General features: G+C 37.9%; 1 protein-coding gene across 4 annotated transcripts in view; it reads right to left on the bottom strand.

The window, feature by feature from the left end:
* ABCB4 (ATP binding cassette subfamily B member 4) overlaps positions 1-22,745 on the bottom strand; it is a 72,200-nt gene that overhangs the window by 17,485 nt on the left and 31,970 nt on the right. For all 4 annotated transcript variants that reach the window (XM_019749762.3, XM_019749761.3, XM_088797780.1 and 1 more), the window contains 8 exons: positions 18,515-18,676; positions 13,950-14,126; positions 11,248-11,394; positions 9,421-9,525; positions 8,895-8,972; positions 7,503-7,586; positions 6,046-6,249; positions 1,930-2,030 (listed from right to left, as the gene is read on the bottom strand). In XM_019749762.3, the coding sequence (XP_019605321.3) occupies positions 1,930-2,030; positions 6,046-6,249; positions 7,503-7,586; positions 8,895-8,972; positions 9,421-9,525; positions 11,248-11,394; positions 13,950-14,126; positions 18,515-18,676 (1,058 nt within the window). The remainder of the gene's footprint in view (positions 1-1,929; positions 2,031-6,045; positions 6,250-7,502; positions 7,587-8,894; positions 8,973-9,420; positions 9,526-11,247; positions 11,395-13,949; positions 14,127-18,514; positions 18,677-22,745) is intronic.

The raw sequence follows: 22,745 nt of genomic DNA, 5'->3' as shown, positions 1-22,745 counted from the left end.
ATAGTCTCTTCACAAATGATGTGAAAATTGGACATGCAACAGAATGAAACTGAATCACTATCTTACACCATAAAGAAAAATAAACTCAAAATGGATCAAAGACTTGAATGTAAGACCTGAAACCATAAAAATCCTAGAAGAAAATATAGGGAGTAAGCTTTTGACATTATTCTTAGCAATATATGTATATATTTTTGGATAGGTAAGGGCAACAAAAGCAAAACCCAAAAGAAAAATAAAAGCAAAAAAAAGCTTTTGCACAGCACAAAGGAAACCATCAACAAAATGAAAAGGCAACTTACCAAATGGGAGAAGATATTTGCAAATTAATCCAATAAATGGTTACTATCCAAGTATACGAGAACTTACTCAACTAAATAACAAGAAAACAAACAATGCTACTTAAAAATGGGCTAAGGACCTGAACAGACATTTTTCCAAAGGAGACATACAAATGGCCAACAGGCACATGAAAAGATGCTCAACATCACTAATCATCAGGGAAATGCAAATCAAAACCACAATGAGGTACCACCTCACACTTGTCAGAATGGCTATTATCAAAAAGGCAAAAGATAACAAGTGCTGGTGAAGATATGGAGAGAAAGGAACCCTAGTACACTGTTGGTGGGAATGTAAACTGGTGTAACCACTATGGAAAGCAATATGACGGTTACTCAAAAAATTAAAAATAGAGCTACCATACGACCCAGCAATTCCACTTCTGGGTATTTATCTGATGAAAAAAACACTAATTCATGAAGACATATGCACACCTATGTTAACTGAAGCATTATTTACAATAGCCAATATATGGAAGCAACCTAGATGTCCATCAATAGATGAATGGATAAGGAAGAAGTGGTGTACACACACACACACACACGTACACACACACACACACACACACACACACACACACACACACGGGAATATTACTCAGCTATAAAAAAGAGTGAAATCTTGACATTTGTGACAACATAGATGAAGCTGGAGGGTATTATGCTAAGTGAAATAAGTCCGACAGAGAAAGACAAATACCATATGATTTCACTTCTACGAGGAATCTAAGAAACAAAACAAACGAACAACAAACCAAATAAACAAAAAAACAGGAATAGACTTATAGATACAGATAACAAAGTGGTAGTTGCCAGGAACATGGAAGGGAATGGGGAGCTGGGTGAAATAGGTGAAAGAGATTAAGGGGTACAAATTTGCAACTATAAGATAAAAAGTCATGGCCAATATATGGAATATATGTTATAACAAACAGCATATAGAATAAAAGGAAACTAGATTTACATATGGTGATCACGTAGAAATGTATATAAATATCAAATGATTATGTTGTACACCTGAAACTAATATAACATTGTAAGTCAATTATACTTCAAAAAAAAATATGAATTGATTATTTCTGGAATTTTCCATTTAATACTTCAGACCATGGTTGGCTCAGTAACTGAAACTATGGAAGGCGAAACTGCTGATAAAGGGGGACTACTGTACTGTAATTAACCAAATAACAAGTCTCACCTGTGGTTCAGTCTACACAATCCAAAGAAAATAAAGGTTTGAGCAATTCCCTAAAAGAATGTTTATCTTGAATCACCCAGATGTGTGATTTTTTGGTTTGTTTTTTTAAAATATTGCCTGCACTGGTGAAAAAACATTTGCACAGTTAGTCCTCTATACTTTTCAGTTCTTGGAGACCCAATCTATTGTTTTCACAAGATATGTAAAAATCCAATCTTGTGGCCCAGTATCATCAAAAAGCTACTTATTTTCAGTGAGATAATTATTGAAAAACTGTCATTCTTATAAGTCATATCATTGTTTGGAGCAGCAGAGTTTTATTATCTTTTGGGGACAATAATTCAGCCACAGGAAACACCAGGTACTTGGTAGTGATCATATGCTCATTACCTGTAAGCTCCATGCAACTTTTCGACATACATTGATTCAAATTTTCTTTCCTGGGTCAAGGACACAACTGTCCTGATATTTTCTATTGCCTCTGTTGCAATCTGTAATGTAGAATAGATCTTGATTAGAAATGGGGCTTTTAATTCTGAAATAATGAAAAATATAAACTTTAGGGCTCTGTCAAAAGAATCCTGAAAAGTTTTGGTGATGGGTTTTAAATGCCTTCAGTTTTGAAAGCAAAAGTATAACAATGTGTTAAGACAAACTCTGACAAAACTGGCCATCTTAAGAGCACCTCTCACTGTGCCAAGTATGGTGGGCAAGTTTTTGTATCTCCAGGGAGACTGACCAGCTTAGGGCAAGGATTGTGGCCTGAGCATCAGAAGCCTGATTCTATTCCCAGACCTGCCACCAAACAGTTACCTGACAGGCTTTAGTCACATCCCTCTGTGGCTTTGCTTTCATCATAGGGTAGGACCTTAGAGAATTAAGTTAAGTGATTTCTGAGGACTCACTGGAGGTTTCAATCAGTTCCTTTATAAGCATATCCCTACCTAGAGAAACTGTTTACACATAATTGGAAAGATTCAAATTGTAAGTAACATGACCCAGCCTTAAATCCCTGATTAAACCAGGGACAGACACCTGACTGATCTAAGCCAATCAGATTCTCTTTCCTGGACTTGGAGGCAACTGCTTGAACTGAGAACTGTGGATTCAGAGAGTAAGGTCACCAGAGTACGTGTAGGAAGCTGGTCCGAAAATACAGTAATTGAGGAACAGAACAAATGTGTTCTCAGAGACAACAGAGCTTATGGCTCTAAAAGAAGAACGGCCAGCAACTTTCCAGAAACATAAACGTTTCATGGGTATTCCCTGCATTTCTACGTGTCTTTACACCACATCCCTTTTACCCAACCTAGCCAGAGCAGTTTCTAATTCTGACAGCCAAACCACCCTTGACTAATGTTCATTATCCGTGACAGATAAATGTGACAGTCTAAATCTTAGATCTACAGTTGTCATCTAAATCATTAGCACAAGGAACTTAAGATTTTAATTTTAGTTTTTTGTTTTACCAGCTCTACAACTTTTTACCTTATGTCTCAGCTTCTGTAACAGGATGGAAGCAAGATCTTTGATACTTTAGTCTGAATAACCTTATATCTTTATTATAAATGAAAAATCTGACAGTAATACTAATCAGAGAACACTTATTGAGCTTTTACTATGTGCCAGGTATTACCTCATTTAAGTGACATGATCTCATTTAGTCTCACAACAACCCTGTGAGGTAAATATTATTATTCCTGTTTCACAGATTTGAAACTGATGCAGAGAGACGTCGAATGACTTGCCTACAGCTCTGGAGTTAATAAGTAGGCAAACATGGATTCCGTGTCTGCCTTACCTTATGCCAAGTACATGTCCTTAACCCATGATGCTATTCTGCTCTCCCTGCTTTGTAATTTACACAAAGAGGAGTTAGTTATTAATGACTTTTCATTTAACTCTTGATTGTCTCGTCGTGGGTTAACTGCTTTGAGGGTTAGTGTCAGCAGGCCCCTAAACTCAGTAATTAGGCAGAGCCTGAGTCAAGAGGATTTCTATGCGGCTTCCCCAGCCCCCTTCCCAGGCCAGCAATCAATACCCTCATTACCAAACGCTTTCTGAAAAATGAAAACGGGAAGATACCCCAAATCCCAGAGTACTTTAACCATGATTAATCTGCACCCAAATAAATGAGAACTTTTCATTTTGAAAAAGCAGTGATGTGGGGAGTTTTCCAAGACCTCTTTCTAACCCTTATTCTGTTTTAATCAAGAGTTGACTAAGTAAACAATATTGAACTATCACTGAATTGCTGATAATGAACATTTAAAATTTCCAACCTCTTGTTTTTTGTTTAATTTTTATTAGGTTCAAGTAGGTACCGTACTAAAATTAATTTCAAACTGGTCATTCATTCTTTGATCCCTAGAATGACAAAGTATTTATTAGCTGAAAAGAACTTGGGACATTATCTGGTACAATTTCTCATTTCATAAAAGCAGAAAGTGAGGATCAGAGAAGTTGGGGACCTTCTCCAGTATCACACACTGGGAGTAGCAAGGCCAAGACTAGTAACCCAAGGTGTTTTGTTTGCCCTACTGCTCAATTCTAACTGCTTTACTCCTGCCAAAATTCTGGCAACTTTCAGTGTTATTAGCCATTTTTAATAGAGTTAAGACTATTATTTTAACTAGAGTCAATGTGTTTTCTTTCATGTAACTAGTCTAAGAAAAGTTTATCTTCATTCTACCTACTGGCGATTTTCCCTTCTGAAATGTGAAAAGCAGGGTTCAGAAGGAGACAGGAAACAAAACTACAGGGTGTTTTTTCAGCAGCCTGTAGTGACAAACAGAAGTCAAGGAAATGATACCCTAAAGTACCTACAGTCAGGAGCCAAGAGGATCTTCAAGAACTTTGGACACTCAAGCTTCTTAAGTCTGGGAACCATGCACTGTCCTAGAGATCTCTGACTCCAGGAGAGGATGCAGGGTGAACACGAGAAGGAAGCAATTCTGATAGAAACCTGGGGATGAGACTAGCGCTGCATGGAACTCAGCTGATGCTGGGTGAGAGAGAAACGGCAAGGATTTCACTGGATATGATTGGTTTAGTGGAAAAATGCTTGGTTGGAATTCTAATCTCACCCCTTACATGCACATATCTGGAGCAAGTCAACCTCTGAATGCTTTCTTCTCTGTGAGGTGGAGATGCTATCTGCCCCACCTGACATAACTGGAGCAAAGGCCAGTAGCAGAAATGTTTGTGAAAGGGCTTTGTAAAGCGTTGTGTTATAGAAACTATATCACAATTTATATTCATTTACTGCTTCGTTTCCTAATGTTTCAATAAAGGATAATGTTTTCATAAATAACAGTAAAAAATTTCCTGGCTGTAACCTACATTTAAACATTTAAATGCATGTGCATGTAAATAAAATACCAGGGGTACCAAAACAATGTATGTACATGATTCGCATTTATCTTTTGTTATCGGTATATATTGAGTATTACAATTTTAATAGTTTTTTTCCTTTTTAAAAATGTGTATATATATATATATTTTTGGCACCCTCTGTATATGTAGATTTATATACATTTAAAAGATATAAAAGAGCTGCATAGATTTATATACATTTAAACAGATATAAAAGGGCTGCATAGTCAAAGACAACCATGCCTTTGACTTGTTTGATTCTCAGGTTCCACATTTATAAAATTGGTGTAACATTAGTACCCTGTTTCCCCGAAAATAATACCTAGCCAATTAGCTCTAATGCATCTTTTGGAGCAAAAATTAATATAAGACCCGGTCTTATTTTACTATAAATAAGGTCTTATTTACTTATATTATATTGCATAAGACCTGGTCTTATATCATATTGCATAAGACCTGGTTTTATAGTAAAATAAGACTTGGTCTTATATTAATTTTTGCTCCAAAAGACTCATTAGAGCTGATTGTTTGGCTAGGTCTTATTTTCGGGGAAACACAGTATCTGCCTTATAGTATTACTGAGAAGAATACAATGAGTTGGTGCATATAAATACTTAGAACAATAATTGGCACATAGTAAGGCCCAAGTTAAGTGTTTTGCCCTTTTGCCATATAGTTAGAACCATAAATGGAAGCATTACTGCCATCTGGTGGCTGCCCACCTCAATTATAGAAATCACAGCCAAGAAAATTCTGAAGTACCAGCAAATATCCTACCTTGAACAACTCATATTCTTTGCCTTAAGGACTCCTCATCTGTAAAATAGGGGTGACATTTGTCCTAACAATGGCATCAGGATATGAAGGAACAGGTAAAATGAACTTAGGAAATTCGGAAATTCTTTATACTAACCGGACATTCAGTGCCTTCTATAGGCTAAAAGTTTTACATGATTCCATGTTCAAGTTCTAGGCATTGTTAATACAGTAAACTATTTTATGCACAGTGTTGACAATTGTGAGATTCAGTGAGCACACACAATTATTAAAACATGCATGTGGTAGTAAATAATTCAAATAAAACACATGTCTAAAAACAACACATACTAACTGAAGCCTTATTTGACCCACCTTTCCAGCAGTTTCCAGTTCTTTTTTATCTTTTTTGGCATTTCCAGACAACATTTTCATTTCCACAATTCCTGACACAGCAATAATTGGAACAACCGCTAGCAGCAAAAGTGTTAATTGCCAACCGTAGACAAATGATATGATAATACCAGTTCCAAGGTTGGCTGTATTCTGTGCAATTAAAGCCAACCTGGTCCCCGTGGCCTGGAAGAGCAAAAGCAGAGAGGCAGTTGTGTTTGAAGTGGCACATCCATGAGCTGCAGCTTTAGGTTTCCTGGTCAGACTGATGAGCGTGTTTGGAGCCCGCACTCACATTTGTTCCCTTTCATTACAATAAACCCAAGACACTTGTGCTTAACTCATGAGGCTCTGCAGGTTTTCCTTTGTTCATGTCTTTCAACTCTCATTCCTTTCCGGCCCACTTGAGCTCAGCATTACAGAACTGAGTAATCAGCTGCTCTGCTTTGGGGCACATGCCCTTCTTCACCAAAGCAACGTTTACAGAGAAAAACAACCCCAGTGTACTCTGGTCATTTTAAAGACTATTTGCTTCAAATATGTAGGAGGGAAATGTTACGTACTACAAGAGATCATCTGTTACACAGGGTACCTATCCTAAGAGACCTTCCACTATAAAGCATATATCAACATACATGACTATTTGTACCACTCAGAAAACAGGGCTGTTGGAGTGGACACTGCAGTGGACTGTCTGCTCTCCTGTGTTGTGAGGACACCATGAGCTTCACAGGAACAGACCTCAGTTCCAGGGGTGGGGGCCCAAGCCAGAGAGAGCCTGGCATTTCCCAGAGACAGTTATTGGCTCAGTTATTGGTAAGCAAAGTGCAAGTTTTCATTTATTTCATGTATTTTATCCCATTTTTCTTCACTACTCATTACTCTTACCTCTAGGGTTTTTCTACTTTTTTGATAGTGACATTTATATATATATATAAAAAATTCATCTTTTAAGATAATTCTTTGGATAAGTTCTCCAAGAAGAGCATTTATATCTGTAAGAATTTTGATGAATGATCACATTGGTTCAGGGTAAGCTACATGATCCAAATGAGCCCAAATCAGATTTAAGGGAAGGGTGTTTGTTTGGTGGTTGAAGCACAGGTGTGAGCTCTCTTTCCCTGGGTGGGAAACAAGGAAGCATGTCGCTCCGGTTGCTGCTGCAGCCATCGTAGGTCCATGAGGGAAAAAGCCTTAGGAAGAAGCCAGTACTGAGGACTGAAAGCCACTCACAGCCACACAAAGGGAGCCTGGGTCCTTTGTGACATTTTTGAGCCAGTGGATCTATCAACCCTGATGTTTACCCTTCCTCTTTATTAAATATTTAGGCCAGTTTGAGTTTTCTGTTATTTCCAGCTGAAAGCAACGGAATGGATGCAGCGATGTCATACGTTTATTTAAAACTATGTTGAAGAAAAATAGTAGTATAGTCTACATACTCCTTGTACTTGGGAGGCGTCAGATGCGAGTCTTGTCGAAAGTGCACCAGTACTGTTTTTATGGTCATCAAACCAGCTCATGTCCTACGGCACAAAAATATACCTTTAAATTACTTCAAAATTAAAACAAGCAAAGAAAATCAGATGAAACCTCCCACACCTCAATGCTGAGGAAAGAGCCACACTTAACGTGGGGAGTGGAGTTTAGGGGCGCCCTCACATGCATCATAGAGCCCTGGTCCCAGCCCCGAGCACTCACGCTTGGAGTCCGTCAGGATCCAAGCCCAGGTGCTGCTCTGCTGTGACCAGGACAGAACCACTGATGGGGTGGGGTAGGGCTTATCCAGATGGCGGCTGTGCTCCCTGCCAGGTTGGCCTGACATTGTGGGAGCACATGGGCATTCCATCACTCAATCCTCACAGCAAGGACTACGGACACTTCTTTCCAGATACAGTGGTATGTCTCTTAAAGGGCGCTGGAGCTGTGCGGGGTGTGGCTCTTTCTTACAAATTCCAGGCATGAGAAAATCAGCCCTGGTTTCTCACCATGTTTTTGTTTTGTTTAAATAAAAAGGAAAGAGTGTATCTTAGATATGATTTTAATTATAAGCTACTCATCCACAGCACCCTTTAGTTTCATATATGTAAAATATTTTTCCCTACATAGCAACCATTTAAAAGATACCGGAAAAACGTTTGTAAACTCAGATTTGCTAAAATATGATACCTGCTACGTGCCCTTTTATGAACAGGAATGTAATCCATTCCTGTCGAGTAGATGAGTACTATTCTGGCTCTCTATGAAGCCTTTTCTGTAAAAGGAGAGAATTTGTGTTTCATATTTCCCCTCATGTCCTGCACTAGACTGAACTTCCCAAGAGTACAGATGATGTATTTTTTAGTTCCAGCTACCAGCACACTGTCTGGGACATAGTAGGTAATAACTAGTGAATTAACCGGTGAATTAATGTGAAAACAGAGCTCAACAAAGACAGAAGCAAAACTCAGTTACCACCAGCGTGGTACATGAACACTAGCCACCACCTTTCCCTTTGTTTAAAGGTGTCCTGGAGTCTCAAATGATTCACCAGGGCCTGCATCGATTCCAAAGAAGAGATACGAGTTCTTGAAATGGTAGTATCCACATGGATAGAGTTAGTCACATAGTGAGCCCAGCTGCTACCTACATGAAGTCTGCTCCCATGAAAACCCTGAGAGGTCTTTGGATATTGAAGGGCTGGGACAATTTGCAGGGCCCTGAACAGTCCATGCATGAATACCCCGAGCTGGAGAAGGTGAAACAACATGAACTACAGCACACCAACAGGAACAGGAAAAGGCTTAAAATGACAGAAATCCTAACAGAAGGCGTTCTCTAAGGCACACACCTACCTGTCTTAGCATTGCTTTAAAAGCCATTGACCGAAGCCTCGTGGTGAGAATCTCGCCAGCTTTCCCAAACGTAAAGCCCTGGGTGAGAACAAAATCTCTTGACCTTTTTGATCATCACTAGTACTCTGACACAAGTGGGTACATTCACAATGATTTTTCCATTACTTACATATTAATCAACTATTCAAGTCTGTGACCAAATACTAATTAAAAGTCCCCACTTAAACTTCATACCCGGCTAAATCATTTGTATATAATCAAATCATAGAACCAAAAACTTTAAACGTGTCCAGTTCTGGCTTCTCAACCACTCTAAATAGATTTCTTTTTCAAAACTTTAATTTCAACTTAATTTAATTTTTTTTAAAAGCCCTGGGCCAATTGTGTTTGCGATTCATTTTACTCTGAGATTTGATAATTAATCAGTCCGTATTAATAAATAGTTAAAATTTGATTAATAGATAATTAATCTATATCCTCTAATGGAATCTAGACTTGACGAGAAGTCCAAATCACAGGTACCTACCTGAAGGAAGAACGTGAAAAAAGAAATAATTCCCAGACCTAAAAACAGCAATGAGATCATGTTGCACTTGTGCTGCTTCACCTCATCATCCCCTGGTCCAAAAATCTACAAAAGAGCATTTAAAACACCCACTTGGATTACAGGACCCTTGTTTATTCCTCCCATAAAGAGTGAGTTGAGCATCGCATTTTAAAAACTAAGCTTTGAGACAATGTATTTTTTTTAATTGTGGTAAAATATGCTTAACATAACATTTACCATTTTTAAGGATACAAGTCAGTGGCATCAAGTATATTCACAATGTTGGACAAACTTCTGCCTCCAAAACGTTTTCATCATCCCAAACAAAATTCTGTACCTGTTAAACAGTGACTCACCATTGCCCGCCCCGCCCCCACCCCCCAGCCTTCTAGGAACCTCCATTCTACTTCCTGTCTCTGGATTGAGGACTACAGTATGTGGTTATGAGCACAGGTTGAAACACTGCACATGGATTGCGTGTGGTTGCACATTTTGGTGTTTGTCCCTCTTCCTCTGCACTCTGTTCCCTCTGCCTGAACTCCTCCCTGCGCCCAGCCCCAGCCTCTGTCCAGAGAGACCTCTCCTGACCACCCTACATGACACGGCACCCCCATCTCCAGCCCCTGCATTGCCCCCTCCTGCTTTTAAAACACTTGTTACCCCCTTGATACACTATGCATTTTGTTTTGTTTTGCTTTGCAGTTGTGTGTCCATCTCAATAGAAAGTACAGTGTTTGAGAGCAGGACTTGGTTTATTTTGTTTCCTGTTATATATCTCTTTAAGAATTGCTAAAATAATGATTTAATTAGAACAGTGTTTGGCACACAGGAGATACCCGAAAATATACAGTCCACATAGCTTTTGAATTGCAAAAGAACCAAAGATTGCTTTACTTGTTAATTTAGAAACATTTTGGAGGGGTCTTTCTAATTTATTTATTTTTTGGCTTGAGGTCTTAATTGCAGACTAATATCCAATGTCACAAGCATAATAAACTCTTAACATGATGCAGAATAATTCATCTTTAACAAGAAAATCTCTCCAATAATGTTCGAGTTTGACTAAGGTTATAGAATATAAATGTTGGGTTTTATGGAGCCTTAGATATTTCTGACAACTTCCTATAAATATCCCCCCGATGAATTTAACAATTGGATAGTATGAGTTTTCTTCCTTAGTCTCAGACTCCCCGAGCCTTGGAAGAATTGCTAAAATAATGATTTTGGTGGCTATCACATTTTGAGTACTTACTTACTATGAGGTTCTCTTTGATGCTTTCCAAATAGTTATCCATATAATCTCTTTTCATCCTCAGTCATCCTATGCGGTGGTTTTATTTTATAGATGAAGAAACTGAGGTGCAGAGAGGGAAAGCATTCCACCCAAGTTTGCACAACTATTAAGAAGTGAGGCCAGTCTGTGCCCAGAGCCGGGCCTCGTCAATGCTGTGACTTAAACTCTTCCTTCCTCTACTCTCTCCCAGCCTTCCTGTGAGACATGCATCTCCTCTCCACAGATGGACTGGAGATCAATTGCCTTACACCCGTTTCACCCACATGAAGACAACTCGTTAGAATGCTTCCTTCATTGATTTTACAGTTTATAATTTGTGTCATAACTTCGAATGGTTCAAAAGGTGACTTTTGCTTTTGCCTCACAATTTTCCTCGAACGGGAATTAAAAACTTTGGCTTAATTTTGAGGCTGCTTTACTCCCAGATGGACCCAGTGGTAAGATTGGCATGAGAACTGATTTAATGATGAACTGATTGAATTCAAGCTGTTTAGTAATCTCGTCAAACTTACCGCTATCATCTCTGAGAATATGACTGAAAATGCTGGCTGAAGTGCCCCGTTGGCAATGGCACATACTGTTCCTACCACGAAGTAGGGCCATTCTGTTTTATTCAGTTTCAAGACCTTCAGAAAAGACACCGGTGGCACATTTTCATCCTGGAACATATCGGGATAGACTGGTGATAATGCAACAGTTACTGGAGTAGAAGAGACATGGCATCACCCTCAAGGACCTTGCAAACCAGCTGCAGAGAATGACCAGTCTACAGTAACCTTTGTACTAGGGAGAAGGACAGGAGATTATAAAACATCAACGATGTTCAGTGATTATACAGCATAAGCTGTGTATGACTGTTCACCCAAGAAGCAATCTTCATGGAGTGATCAGTCCATTTCTATTCCAGCTTCAGTAGAGTGAGCAGAAGCAGGGTCTGGGCACAAAATACCCTAGAGTTTAAGTCCCAACACAAGTCAGGGATGATGTTGGGTTTCAAATGAGACAATACCTGTGCATAGATGGATAAATGTCCTTACAAATATAGGAGACCATTATGAACCCTTGGAACATGGGCCTGGTCTCCTCACCCCCAGAACCCTGCCCAGTGCTGCCTTTTCTGTGACATGTTCAACTCACAAAACCAAATTATGCTCCTTTTCTCTTATCAGTATTCCCTGTGCAGACTTCTCTTATCACATAGATTAGCTTGTTTTTTTTTCAATTCTTTTGTTTGTTTACATGTGTTCTTTTCTACTCTGTGAGCTTTTTAAAGGTGAAAACTACGTCTTCATATCCCTAGAAACTAGTCCAATGCCTGGCACATATCAGATTCTCAGCAAATGTTGAACTCAATGTCTGGTCAAGCATGAAGGACTCAGGTCACATAACGGAAACTATTCTGACTATAGAGATCGCTTAACATTAAACCGGATACAAGAGCTGCCTATGGAATCCCATAGCCATGCCGTCATTTAAGTAGGTCATGTTTGTGTCTCTATGAAACGGAAAACGTAAGAGTAGGTTCTACTCAGCCCTCTTTTTTCAAACCACCAATTTTCTCTGTATTTTGGTGGTTCCCCCCCCCCCCCCCAATTAACATTATCCTCAAGTCCTGGTCTCCAGCCTGATAAATGAGCCCTTTCTCTGGCTGCTGTTCAACTCACACAAGCAGGTCTTCCCAGGTCCCTCTAATAAGACTTAATTTCTCCCTTCCCTTGGGCACACTGTTTATGCCACTATGATGGTACTTAGGACAATGTTATTGTGGCATTTTCTGCCTCCCCCTCTTCACTGTGCATTTCTCCAAGAGAAGTGTATGTCGAAAATACCAGACTCTAAAGATTTAGCAGCATGACTCTCAAGGTAAATGAGGAATTGAAAAGTAGATCCTTCCATAGCCAAAAAGGGGGAAACTGTATCTTACTTGTGATAACTCAGCTCCACATACTACAATTGATATTCTTCTTTCTATGAATATACCAAGATTGAAACCTTTAAGAAAGCCCTTGTAATTTCTGCAGTAAATAATATTATGGTCGGAGAAAACCAGATTCAATGAACTCTCAGTAAGATTAGTTTCTTCAGGATAACACAAGAGTAAAAATCAACTCAGCCTTTATCAATAAATAACATCAAAATGTATTCTCAGACCATTTCTTGAAATAAGAAAACATCTTTTTTTGGAATGGATTCCCTCTTCATTATAAAAGTTTCTCCTAACTTGAATTAATAATATCCCAAGTCTTTAGGTAACAAAAGTTAAAGAATGCACAATTTTGCTGTTTCTGGCCATTCTCTTCTTTTTCTAAGCAAGAGAAATCCAATCTAATTCAGAGTGGCAATGCACACAGCAAAAAGATTCAATTTTGTACCCTCCCTTATAGCTAGGTATGGCCATGTAACTAAGTTATTGTCAATGACATGTAAGTAAAAGTATTGTGTGGGACTTCTAGAAAATCTCTGTGTTTCTTCCTGCTGCTTGGAACATGGATGTGATGGCTGGAACTTCAGGAGATACTTTATATCATTGAAGATGGAAGTGCCATGCCAGGATAGTGAGAATAAAGATGAAAGGAGCCCGAATCTTTGTTCACTATGGAGCCACCATTCTAGCCCTTGGTTATCTCACCTCCAAGATTTTTTTATTTGAAAAAGAAATAAAACTCTTAATTTGCTTAAATCTGTATTATTCTGGGTTTCCTAGTATAGGTGACCAAATGTAATCCTACCTGATAGAGTATGCAGATATCAGGGCCTCTTTAGGCTAGTCTTACAGGCATCCCTCATTTTATTGCACTTTGCTTTTTTACACTTCACCGATGTTGCATTTTTTTTTTTTTTACAAATTGAACGCAAGACCCTCCACCTCTAAAAAGATTACAATTCCCGGTGGTCTGGAACAAAACCTGCAATATCTCTGAGGTATACCTGTATTTAACTCTGGATCTCAAAGATAAATGAAATATCTAATTTCAATTTTAAGCATCTAGCACAAAGACTAAGTTTTTGGATCCTTTTTTTCCATTGGAAATCCATTTTAAATTGGAAATGATTTTATTAATTCATTGTCAAATACATTTAAAATCTGAAATTTCCTTTTTTCAAGAAGAGTAGCTCATAGTAATCATCTGTGCCTGCAATATACTTGCAATGCTAAGAATTTCAACAGCAAAAGTATACAATAAAAAGTTTAATTGAATTGAAAACAACTTACAAGTTCATCAGTTTCGACATCAAGGCCATTCTGATACCTTCGTGAATTCCTAAGGCTTTTATGAGTAGAATTCCTACATAAGCGCGATTTCCAGCCATTTGGGGCCATACCGGTGGCAGCTTTTTCATCATTTAGTTCAACTTCAAATTCTTCTGACTGGATCTGGTTTCCTGATGTCTGAAAGAACACAATGTTCAAGTGTGTGTGTGTGTGTGTGTGTGTGTGTGTGTGTCCAGATCTAGGTAAACTCCAAGTTTAGAACCATAAAGCCATTTTCAATATTACATGTGTCAAGACTTTTAGATTCCACAACAGCATCTTAATCAAAGTTAGCTGGAAAACTGTGAAGAAGCATATCAACATATGGAAGTTTAAAAGGTTAAAAAGGACAGAAAGGTTAAATTCAATTTGAACAATATGAAAATTAGAGTATAAAAGTATTTTGTAAAAACTAAAGGGCAATTTTTCATCATTCAGCAGGTATGTAGAAATTTCCTCAATATTTAAAAATCCAGAGAACAAGGCGTGATCACCAGGAAAGGGAAGAAGAACAAAGAGAAGCACTATCAAGGTTTCGCTTTTAAACCTACAAACAAGGTCACTCCCCCACAGGCGGCAATTAAACTGCTTTCCTTGATTGGCTGAGAAGAATCATCTTTTTTCCTCCTAGTGCTACTTAAAATCACACCTTACCCCAGGTGACCCAACCTGCAGGCTCAGCCTCATTGCCAGCTTTGGGATCAATTCTCTTCTTAAAGGGGAGGAAAAGGTAATTTAAGGGTATCTAGCTTAATGCCAGCTGAGAGAATGTCAAGCCAATCTTGCTAGAGAGTCTAATGTTGAATCTGGTTCCCTGTTTGCTTCCTCTATGTCTGAGTACCTATCTTAATGGTGTGTCCAGGACCTCAGTCTTTGTAGTACTGTCTTGTTCTTGCTTTTCCCTGTCAGGTCCTGCTGCCCTACCCAATCTTATGGCTAATGCCTTGCTACACCTATAGTACACTCTCATGATCTCTGCATATTACCTTATCCTAGCTTTCCACTTGTACTTTCAGCATCTAACTGAATATTGCCCACGTGACTTGAACCACACTACAAAGATATGTATGTTCTGCTTGGTGGACTTCCTTATTTGCTTATAACTGGAACTGTTTTATATAATATCATATCCCAACGAAACCTAACCTAAAGACTCAGTCTTGTAACTGATCCCTGCATCCTCATGTCCATCAACTCCCACACTGCTATCAGACTCATTTTCCTAAAAGGCAGCTCTGCTCAAATCACACCCCAGCTTAAAAATCTTCCACAGCTCTTCACCACATGTTCAAGCTTGGCTCCTCAAAAATTTAGTTCATGGCAATTCAAACTGGACCACCTCTCATGAATACCTCCCTTTATCTTTTCCTTCTTTTATAATCTCATCCATGCTATTAAGGAGTCCATCTCAATGGATAGTTACTTCTTCCATTAAGCCCATTCTAATTTTAGCCTTCTCCTATGATCAAATGAACATTACATCCCCCTCTCTTTCATAATATTTTTTTTGCGCCTTACCTAAAGCTCTCACTTAGTGGGTACTGACGTCATTGAGCTCCAAAGCCAAGATGGCTCTTTTCACCAGGTGATAAAAAGTATATTTAAAACCAATAGCCCTCAATTCTTACACTTGAATATACTTAAGCTGGCTCAAATATTTAATTGTAAAAAGTAAAACAATAAATATTGAAAGGAAATATGGGTGAATATCCTAAGAATAACCCCAAATCCTGAAAGCATGGAAGAAAAAAAATGTAATTACTTACATACACTTTAAAAACTTTTTTTATGTTAGCCAAACAAACAACAAAGTGAGTTGAAAGAACAAAGTAGAAAAATATATTTCCAATACATTCAAGAGAAAAGCATATTTCCTTTTTATGCAAGTTCTTATAAATCAATAAGAATATTATAAACAACCCAACCCCCCAAAAAAGGACTAAGATAAGATAGGAAAAGATTCTTTCACAGAGGAAAAAATACAAATGGCTGATGGACATGCTCAATCTCATGAATAATTAAGGAAATATGAAGATACTATTTAACTCTTCTAGGCTAGCAAAGATGGAAAACAAATACCAAATAGCTGTCAGCAGAAGTTTGGGTTACGGGGGACTTTCAAATTTCTAAGATGTTCATGTTTGGATTTTTAAAAATGCTTTGATTTTAAAAAATAATGCATTATATTTATAATCTGAAAAAAATTAACGTACAGTTAAAAGAAACAACTAAGAGCCAACTAATGGAAAAGCAGTGATTGCCCTGCTTAGAAACAAAAACCAAGATGAGGTTATATTAACACTAGGTTGGTCTTTGGAGTTTGAAGAGAAAGGAAGCAGCAATTGCTTGAGCATTTAGTAAACCCTCAGGCTCACTGTGGCTCTTTCCTCCATCTCTCCAACAGCACCAACAAGTGAAAGGTAAGGCAAAACCCAAACCACAAGTGGGAAAGGTGTGGGTATCACAGTGAAGTTCAAAGGGCCTAAGAATCATAGAATGCCGAAGCTGGCAGAAACGTCAGTGGTCATCTCAGTGCAGGCTCTGCTCATTTAACAAATGAGGACACCCAAACCCAGTGGGTTACCCAAAGCCATTGCTTAATTGGTGGCAGGCCTTTTCTATCACACCAGGCGACTATTCAGTCTTTAATTGTACCACTTTTTCCTGGAAAGAAAGCTTAGGGAACACGATATAGAAAAGTCAGAGCTGTCCTTATCCCTTTGGCAGTCTCCCAGCCTAAGTCCCAAGGGGAGTGAAAGGTCATTGTTTCAGGGGCACAGAAATAGGCCAGCCAAGGGAGAAAGTGGTTACCTCATTTGAGGATCCAACATGTCATCATAGCAAAACCAGAGAGTCTTAGTAACCATTAATGAAATGAAAACTAAAACTGAATTAAAGGAACATTTTATTATATATATATATATATATATGTATATATATATATATATATATATATATATATGTATATACATATATATATGTATATACATATATATACACACACATATATATATATATATATATATATATATATATATATATATATACATATACGTACACACAGACACACACATATGTGAAATTATAGAGACCCTGTGATGGCTAGGCCATACAGAAGCAATTAGCAAAAACACTATGATTAATCCCCTCCTGCTGGAGAACATTCTCTGGCAAATTGAGACAAGAATTATAAAACTTTGTATCATTTCATTTGATATTTTCACTCTGGGGACTTTGCAAATTTCAATAGCAATCATTTCTCATGCATCTATTTTGTGTCCGGTTCTTCTCTTTAAAAATGAAATAGCCTTATTGAGACATAATTCACATACCGTAAAATTCACCCTTTTGAAGTGTTTTTCTTAGTATATTCAGGTCCTTATTTCTTAACCTTATAACAACCTCACATGGTAGGTTTAGTATTTCAAATGTGGAAACAGCGTAAGAAGAGTTAAGTTACTTGTCAGAAAACGAAGCCAATTTTTGACAACTTTTGTTTTTGACCAACATGTGCTCCAAAGCTGATGTTTATAATAGAGAAATACTGGAAACAAACCTAGTATCCAATTTTAGAGAAATGCCTGAACAATTTATTACATATTAATAGAATGGGCTTCTGAGTAACCATTAAAATGGTAGTATTTGCATGATGTAGATCTGAAATATTAAGGGAAAAGAACAAAAAATTTATGTTTATATGAGTTACACTTATAGCTAAGCAAATGCATATACCTTTATAGATATAAGAATCATGCTTATAGGATAAAATTTTTTAGGGTATTTATTTTGCAAATTTGCTCAAGTGAGTAAGTACGATAAAATGTCTTGTTCAATAAGAAAAAAACAACAATTATAGATATCACCTGCTTCAGGAACTTGAGTGAAAAAATTTTTTGTTAAAGAAAAACAAACTACAGGCATGCCTCAGTTCCTCGCACATCACTTTATCATGCTTCACAGATGGTGCATTTTTTACAAATTGAAGGCAAGACTCTCCATCACCAAAAAGATTACCACTCGCTTCATTGCGATACTCACTTTATTGCGGTCGTCTGGAACCGAACCTGCAATATCTCTGAGGTGTGCCTGTATTCACTTCCTAGAGCCATTGATTTTATTAGGATCACCTAGGAAGCATTTTAAAATCACGTAGAACCTCTCCCAAGCACTAGGGATTCTGGCATTGCCCTACTTTCTCCTACCACCACTCTGACCCTCCCTAATATCACTGTGGAGAAACCTGTTTGAACGCGTTCCCCGGGGCAATTAAGAATCTCTGTCCTACGGAATAAGTTCAAAAGGTTTGGGGCATTTTCCTTTATTTTCCTCCTCTCTTGCCTTTCTCTCTTTCAGGATTCTTCACTGGTTCTGAATTAAAGTCTCAAATGTCTACTTTTAGGCATCTTCCTGAATACTTCTTATTCCTCGATATGGCGTTAGCTGCATGACATTTTTAATAATGTGAAGAATCCAGTGCTGAGGAGCAAACAGCAGACACACTTCCACACTTCCTGGGAAGGGGATACCTGCATGGTGACAAGCTTGAAATACAGCCCTTTCTTCTTCATCAGTTCACTGTGGCTTCCTTGCTCTGCGATGGCTCCATTCTCAAACCCGGCAATGACATCTGCGTTTCGGATTGTAGACAATCGGTGTGCGATCACAATGGTGGTCCTGCCTTCTCTGGCCTAAAGGGGAACAGGAGAAACATGTGGGGCAGCGGGTTTACAAGGCCGACGCACTGTCAGTTAACTTGCGCAAATAAGCACTTGGAGGGACATGTTTGCGATTGATGAGACAGTAGCTTACCCTCCCGATGTGATTAGGGCACAAAGGCATCATTCATCTATGAAAGGTGAGACTTGCGTGCTGTACCAGACAGGAGGCCAGTCCCTTCAGTGTGAGGATAACTCTGGGAGCCTAAATAGTGTCAGTTTTTACTTAAGAAACACAAGAGAAGGTTTGACCCTTCTCCAGTGTTTTCATACTTGTCTGAGGAGCCCTAGTTCTGAGTTAGATGGCATGCTAGAAATTTGAGCAGAAACATGTTACAGGAGTTGCTGCCACATACAGCCTTCTCCAGAGCACTTCTGTCAGGTTTCTTTTGAAGTGCCTGATTTTACCTGTAATTCTGAGGGACTGCGTGCCGACAGTTTAGGTGAAAATGTACCTTGGAATCTGCACGGTTCAAAGACCATCTGAATCACAATCTCTGGAGTGGGGCCAGTAACTTTGATTTTAAATAAATGCCCCAGATGATTTTTTATGAATGCTAAATTCTAAAATCACCCCTCTAAGTAGTTCACTGAACTCACACATGTTGGCTTGGTGGGTTTATGAATGGGCATGAAAATGCTCATCAAATTATTCATGTTATGTCATTAATAATGGTTAGTCTTTTTGATATTCATTAACTCTATTAGGTTAATAGCTTCTTAAGACCACTCCTACTCTGAGGCAATAAAACCTCATCATTAGGATGGTTATTAGAGTACAGCCTAATTCACCTAAGTAGTTAAACATATAAATTAAAAACAAGAGGCTAGATTCATAATAGCCAAAAAGTGGGAACAACCCAAATGTTCATTAGTTGATCCAAGGATAAAGAAAATGTGCTATTTCCATACAGTGGAATATTACTGCACCATAAAAAGGAATGGCATTCTGATGCATATTTCAGCATGGATGACCTTGAAAACATTATGCTAAATGAAAAAAACCAGTCACAAAAGACCATGCATTTTATGGTTTGATTTATATGAAATGTCCAGAATAGGCAATGCCATAGAGACAGAAAGCAGATAAGTGGTTGCCAAAGGCAAAGGTGAGTGTGGGATGGGGAGTAACTGCTAATGGGTACAAGGTTTCCTTTTGGGTTGATGAAAATATTCTGCAATTAGATAGTGGTGATGGTTGCAAAATCTTGTGACTCACTAAAAACCAATAAATTGTATATTTTAAAAGGGTGAACTTTATGGTATATGAATTATAACTCAATTAAAAAAAGTGCAGTCATTAAAATTCTGAAAAAGTGATGCGAGTGGACTAGCTCCACCACATATTAAAACATAAAAAGCTACAGCAATTAAAACAGTAAAATCCAGGGGAAGCTATCACATGAAAAGTCAGTTGGATCAATAGAACAAAACAGAGAGTCCAGAAATATAGCTATAAAACATTTAAGAATTAGTATATGATAAATATGGCATTACCTATCAATAGGGAAAATGGATTATATAATCAATGGTATTGAGATAATCACGTAGCCACTTGCAAAAAGATAATGTGGTGTTTCTACTTCAGTTCCTACTCTAAAATAACTAGATGAATCAACTGTGTTTAAACATAAAAGAGTTACACCATAAAAAGAGGGACTTGAGCACAGCCCTACTGGGCAACATTTAAGACTATTCTTTGATTTTTAGTGTATAGGCCCTAAAGAAGCATTCATCAATATTTACTGATGTGGAGGTTGCATGGCTTGGTTCATGCATGATAAGACATATGGGAAAGAGTTTGATCAATCTAATTATATTCATAACACAAAGAGTGATGAGTGAATTGCTAACAGTGACTAAGTTATCATTGTGATAATAACAGGTTGGTGCTATGTCAATACAAAAAAGAAAATATAAAAACCCAGAGGAATTAGAATCAGATATGTGATTGAGTGACTAATGTGCAGGAAAACAAAGTATATTATTTGTGAATTTAAAAGTTAGTAACTATGAACCTTGACCAAGAAATTTTGGCCAGAGTAGGGATTTGATTTCAGATCTCTCAGACACCCCAATGATGACAAGACATTGACAAATAAATATCCTAGATTCAAGGACACCAACTATTAAGGAATTTGGACTTTGTACTAGATGTGCAGGGATGAAAAACCCAAACAAAGGGAGTACTAACCCATTAGCCTTCTGGAACTTCTGGAGGAAAAAAAACATAAAATGAAACTTTCTGGAATCCTTTCATAAAATCACCATGGAGGCTATCTTTTGATTCTTTTCTTCCCCCCTCCTCTATGGTAACACTATGAGTAGGAGAATGCATGTAGGCATAAAACTTTGTGGTTATTGACTTTCTCTAGAAAATCAAAATATCAAATTTGCTTTTGTATTCAAGATCTGATATTGAAAAACCTTTTATTTATTTTGATAAATAGTTGCTATCTATTAAGTCAGAAGGTGATATGGTCATTAATTTTTTTTTTACTATAAACATGTATTATCTCAATGAGCTGGACCCTGGTAATATTTATTTAGGCTCTACTATGCAAAAGGCACTGGATTAAGTGTTATAGAGATACAAATATGAATCATTTATTAATATTGCCTCTTAGGCTGTTTATTCCTTTCAGGAAAGAGAAGGCATATAAATAAATAGCTAACTACAATAAGTTGGTGCCACATGAGAGGTACTGATAAATGTATAAAGAATCCCCAAAAGGAAAATATTATTCTTCTATGATAGGTAATCAGGGAGGGATAACAATAGCTATAATAGTGGTATGTTCTTATGCTCTTCAGAGGAAAGATAAATTACAAAATTCCACTTTTCATTATTAGAACAAGTTGGTTTGTAACTTAGAATGTCTGACCAATTGACTGACTAGAATCAGTGTAGGGGATGCAGTAATGAAGGATTTCCCTTTCAAAGCTGGTTTGTCTGCAAAATATATCAATTTAACTATTCTGCAAAGTATGGAGTCAATTAGGTAGATTATAAACTATTCATAGCAACTATGGTAGAGTATAAATATGGCTACAAACACTATGCAACCACTTCCATCCACAGACAGAGTCTATTTCTCCACTTCTTCAAATCTGGGCAGGCCATGTGATTTATTTTGATCATAGAAGAATGTGAAGAAATTGACGCTTGTGTCATTTCTGGAACCCAGGCTTCAAGAGGCCTTACAGTTTATGTGTTTGCCATCTTTGAATGCTACCTTAAAACCACAGTGAAAGAAAGCTTGTCTAGTCTATTGGAGGATGAGAAGCCTCATGGAGGTGAACCCAGCTCCCTCAGGCAACTGCCAGGCACATGAGTGAGGCCATCTTGAACGTTTCAGCTCAGCTAACCCTGAGCTAAAAGTAGCTGCCTGAGTGAGACTAGGCAAAACCAACAGAGGAACCACATCAGCCAAACCACTAAGTTCTGGCTTAAAGACACTGATATTGAGATTGGTGATTAGATTGGAACGCTACTGTAACAAAAATCTTTGGGATTGCGATCTGAGTGGCTGTCAGTGGCTGAAGGGAAGGAAGTGAAGATATTATTACTGGAGACTGGAAGAAAAGTAAGGAAATTGCTATTAGAGCTTGGAAAGAAGGCGACTTGTGTTATGTAACCTTGGAATAATTGGGGGAAAATGTTTCCTTCAGTAACTGGGAAGAAATATATTTTATCTAATGAACTTGTACATTTAGCTAAGGAGGTTCCAGAGATCTCTAAAACAGAATGTTGAAAATGCCAGTTGGATTCCACTGGCTGTGTATGATAAAGTATGGGAAGAGAATGATGATCTGATTCACTTTTTTCAAGGTGAATTTAGAGGCAACATAGAAGACCCAGTACTTGCTGGGTTGGAAAATGAACTGTTAGTCATCCGGTGAAATGAGGTCAAAGATCAAATCAGGGTGTGGGTATAAGGTTTTTTTGGTTAAAATATCTGAAAGATTTAAAGCAGATTCTGATAGACACTCAGCTACACAAAAGGGCTTCTAAGACCCTTCAGTAAGGGTTTTCTCACAG

The sequence above is a fragment of the Rhinolophus sinicus genome, chromosome 4, assembly GCF_057876585.1.
Source record: "Rhinolophus sinicus isolate RSI-liver-muscle chromosome 4, RSI-T2T, whole genome shotgun sequence".
Lineage (NCBI taxonomy): Eukaryota > Metazoa > Chordata > Mammalia > Chiroptera > Rhinolophidae > Rhinolophus > Rhinolophus sinicus.
Note: the sequence above shows the minus strand (reverse complement) of the source record. Positions and strands in the feature narration are given on the sequence as shown.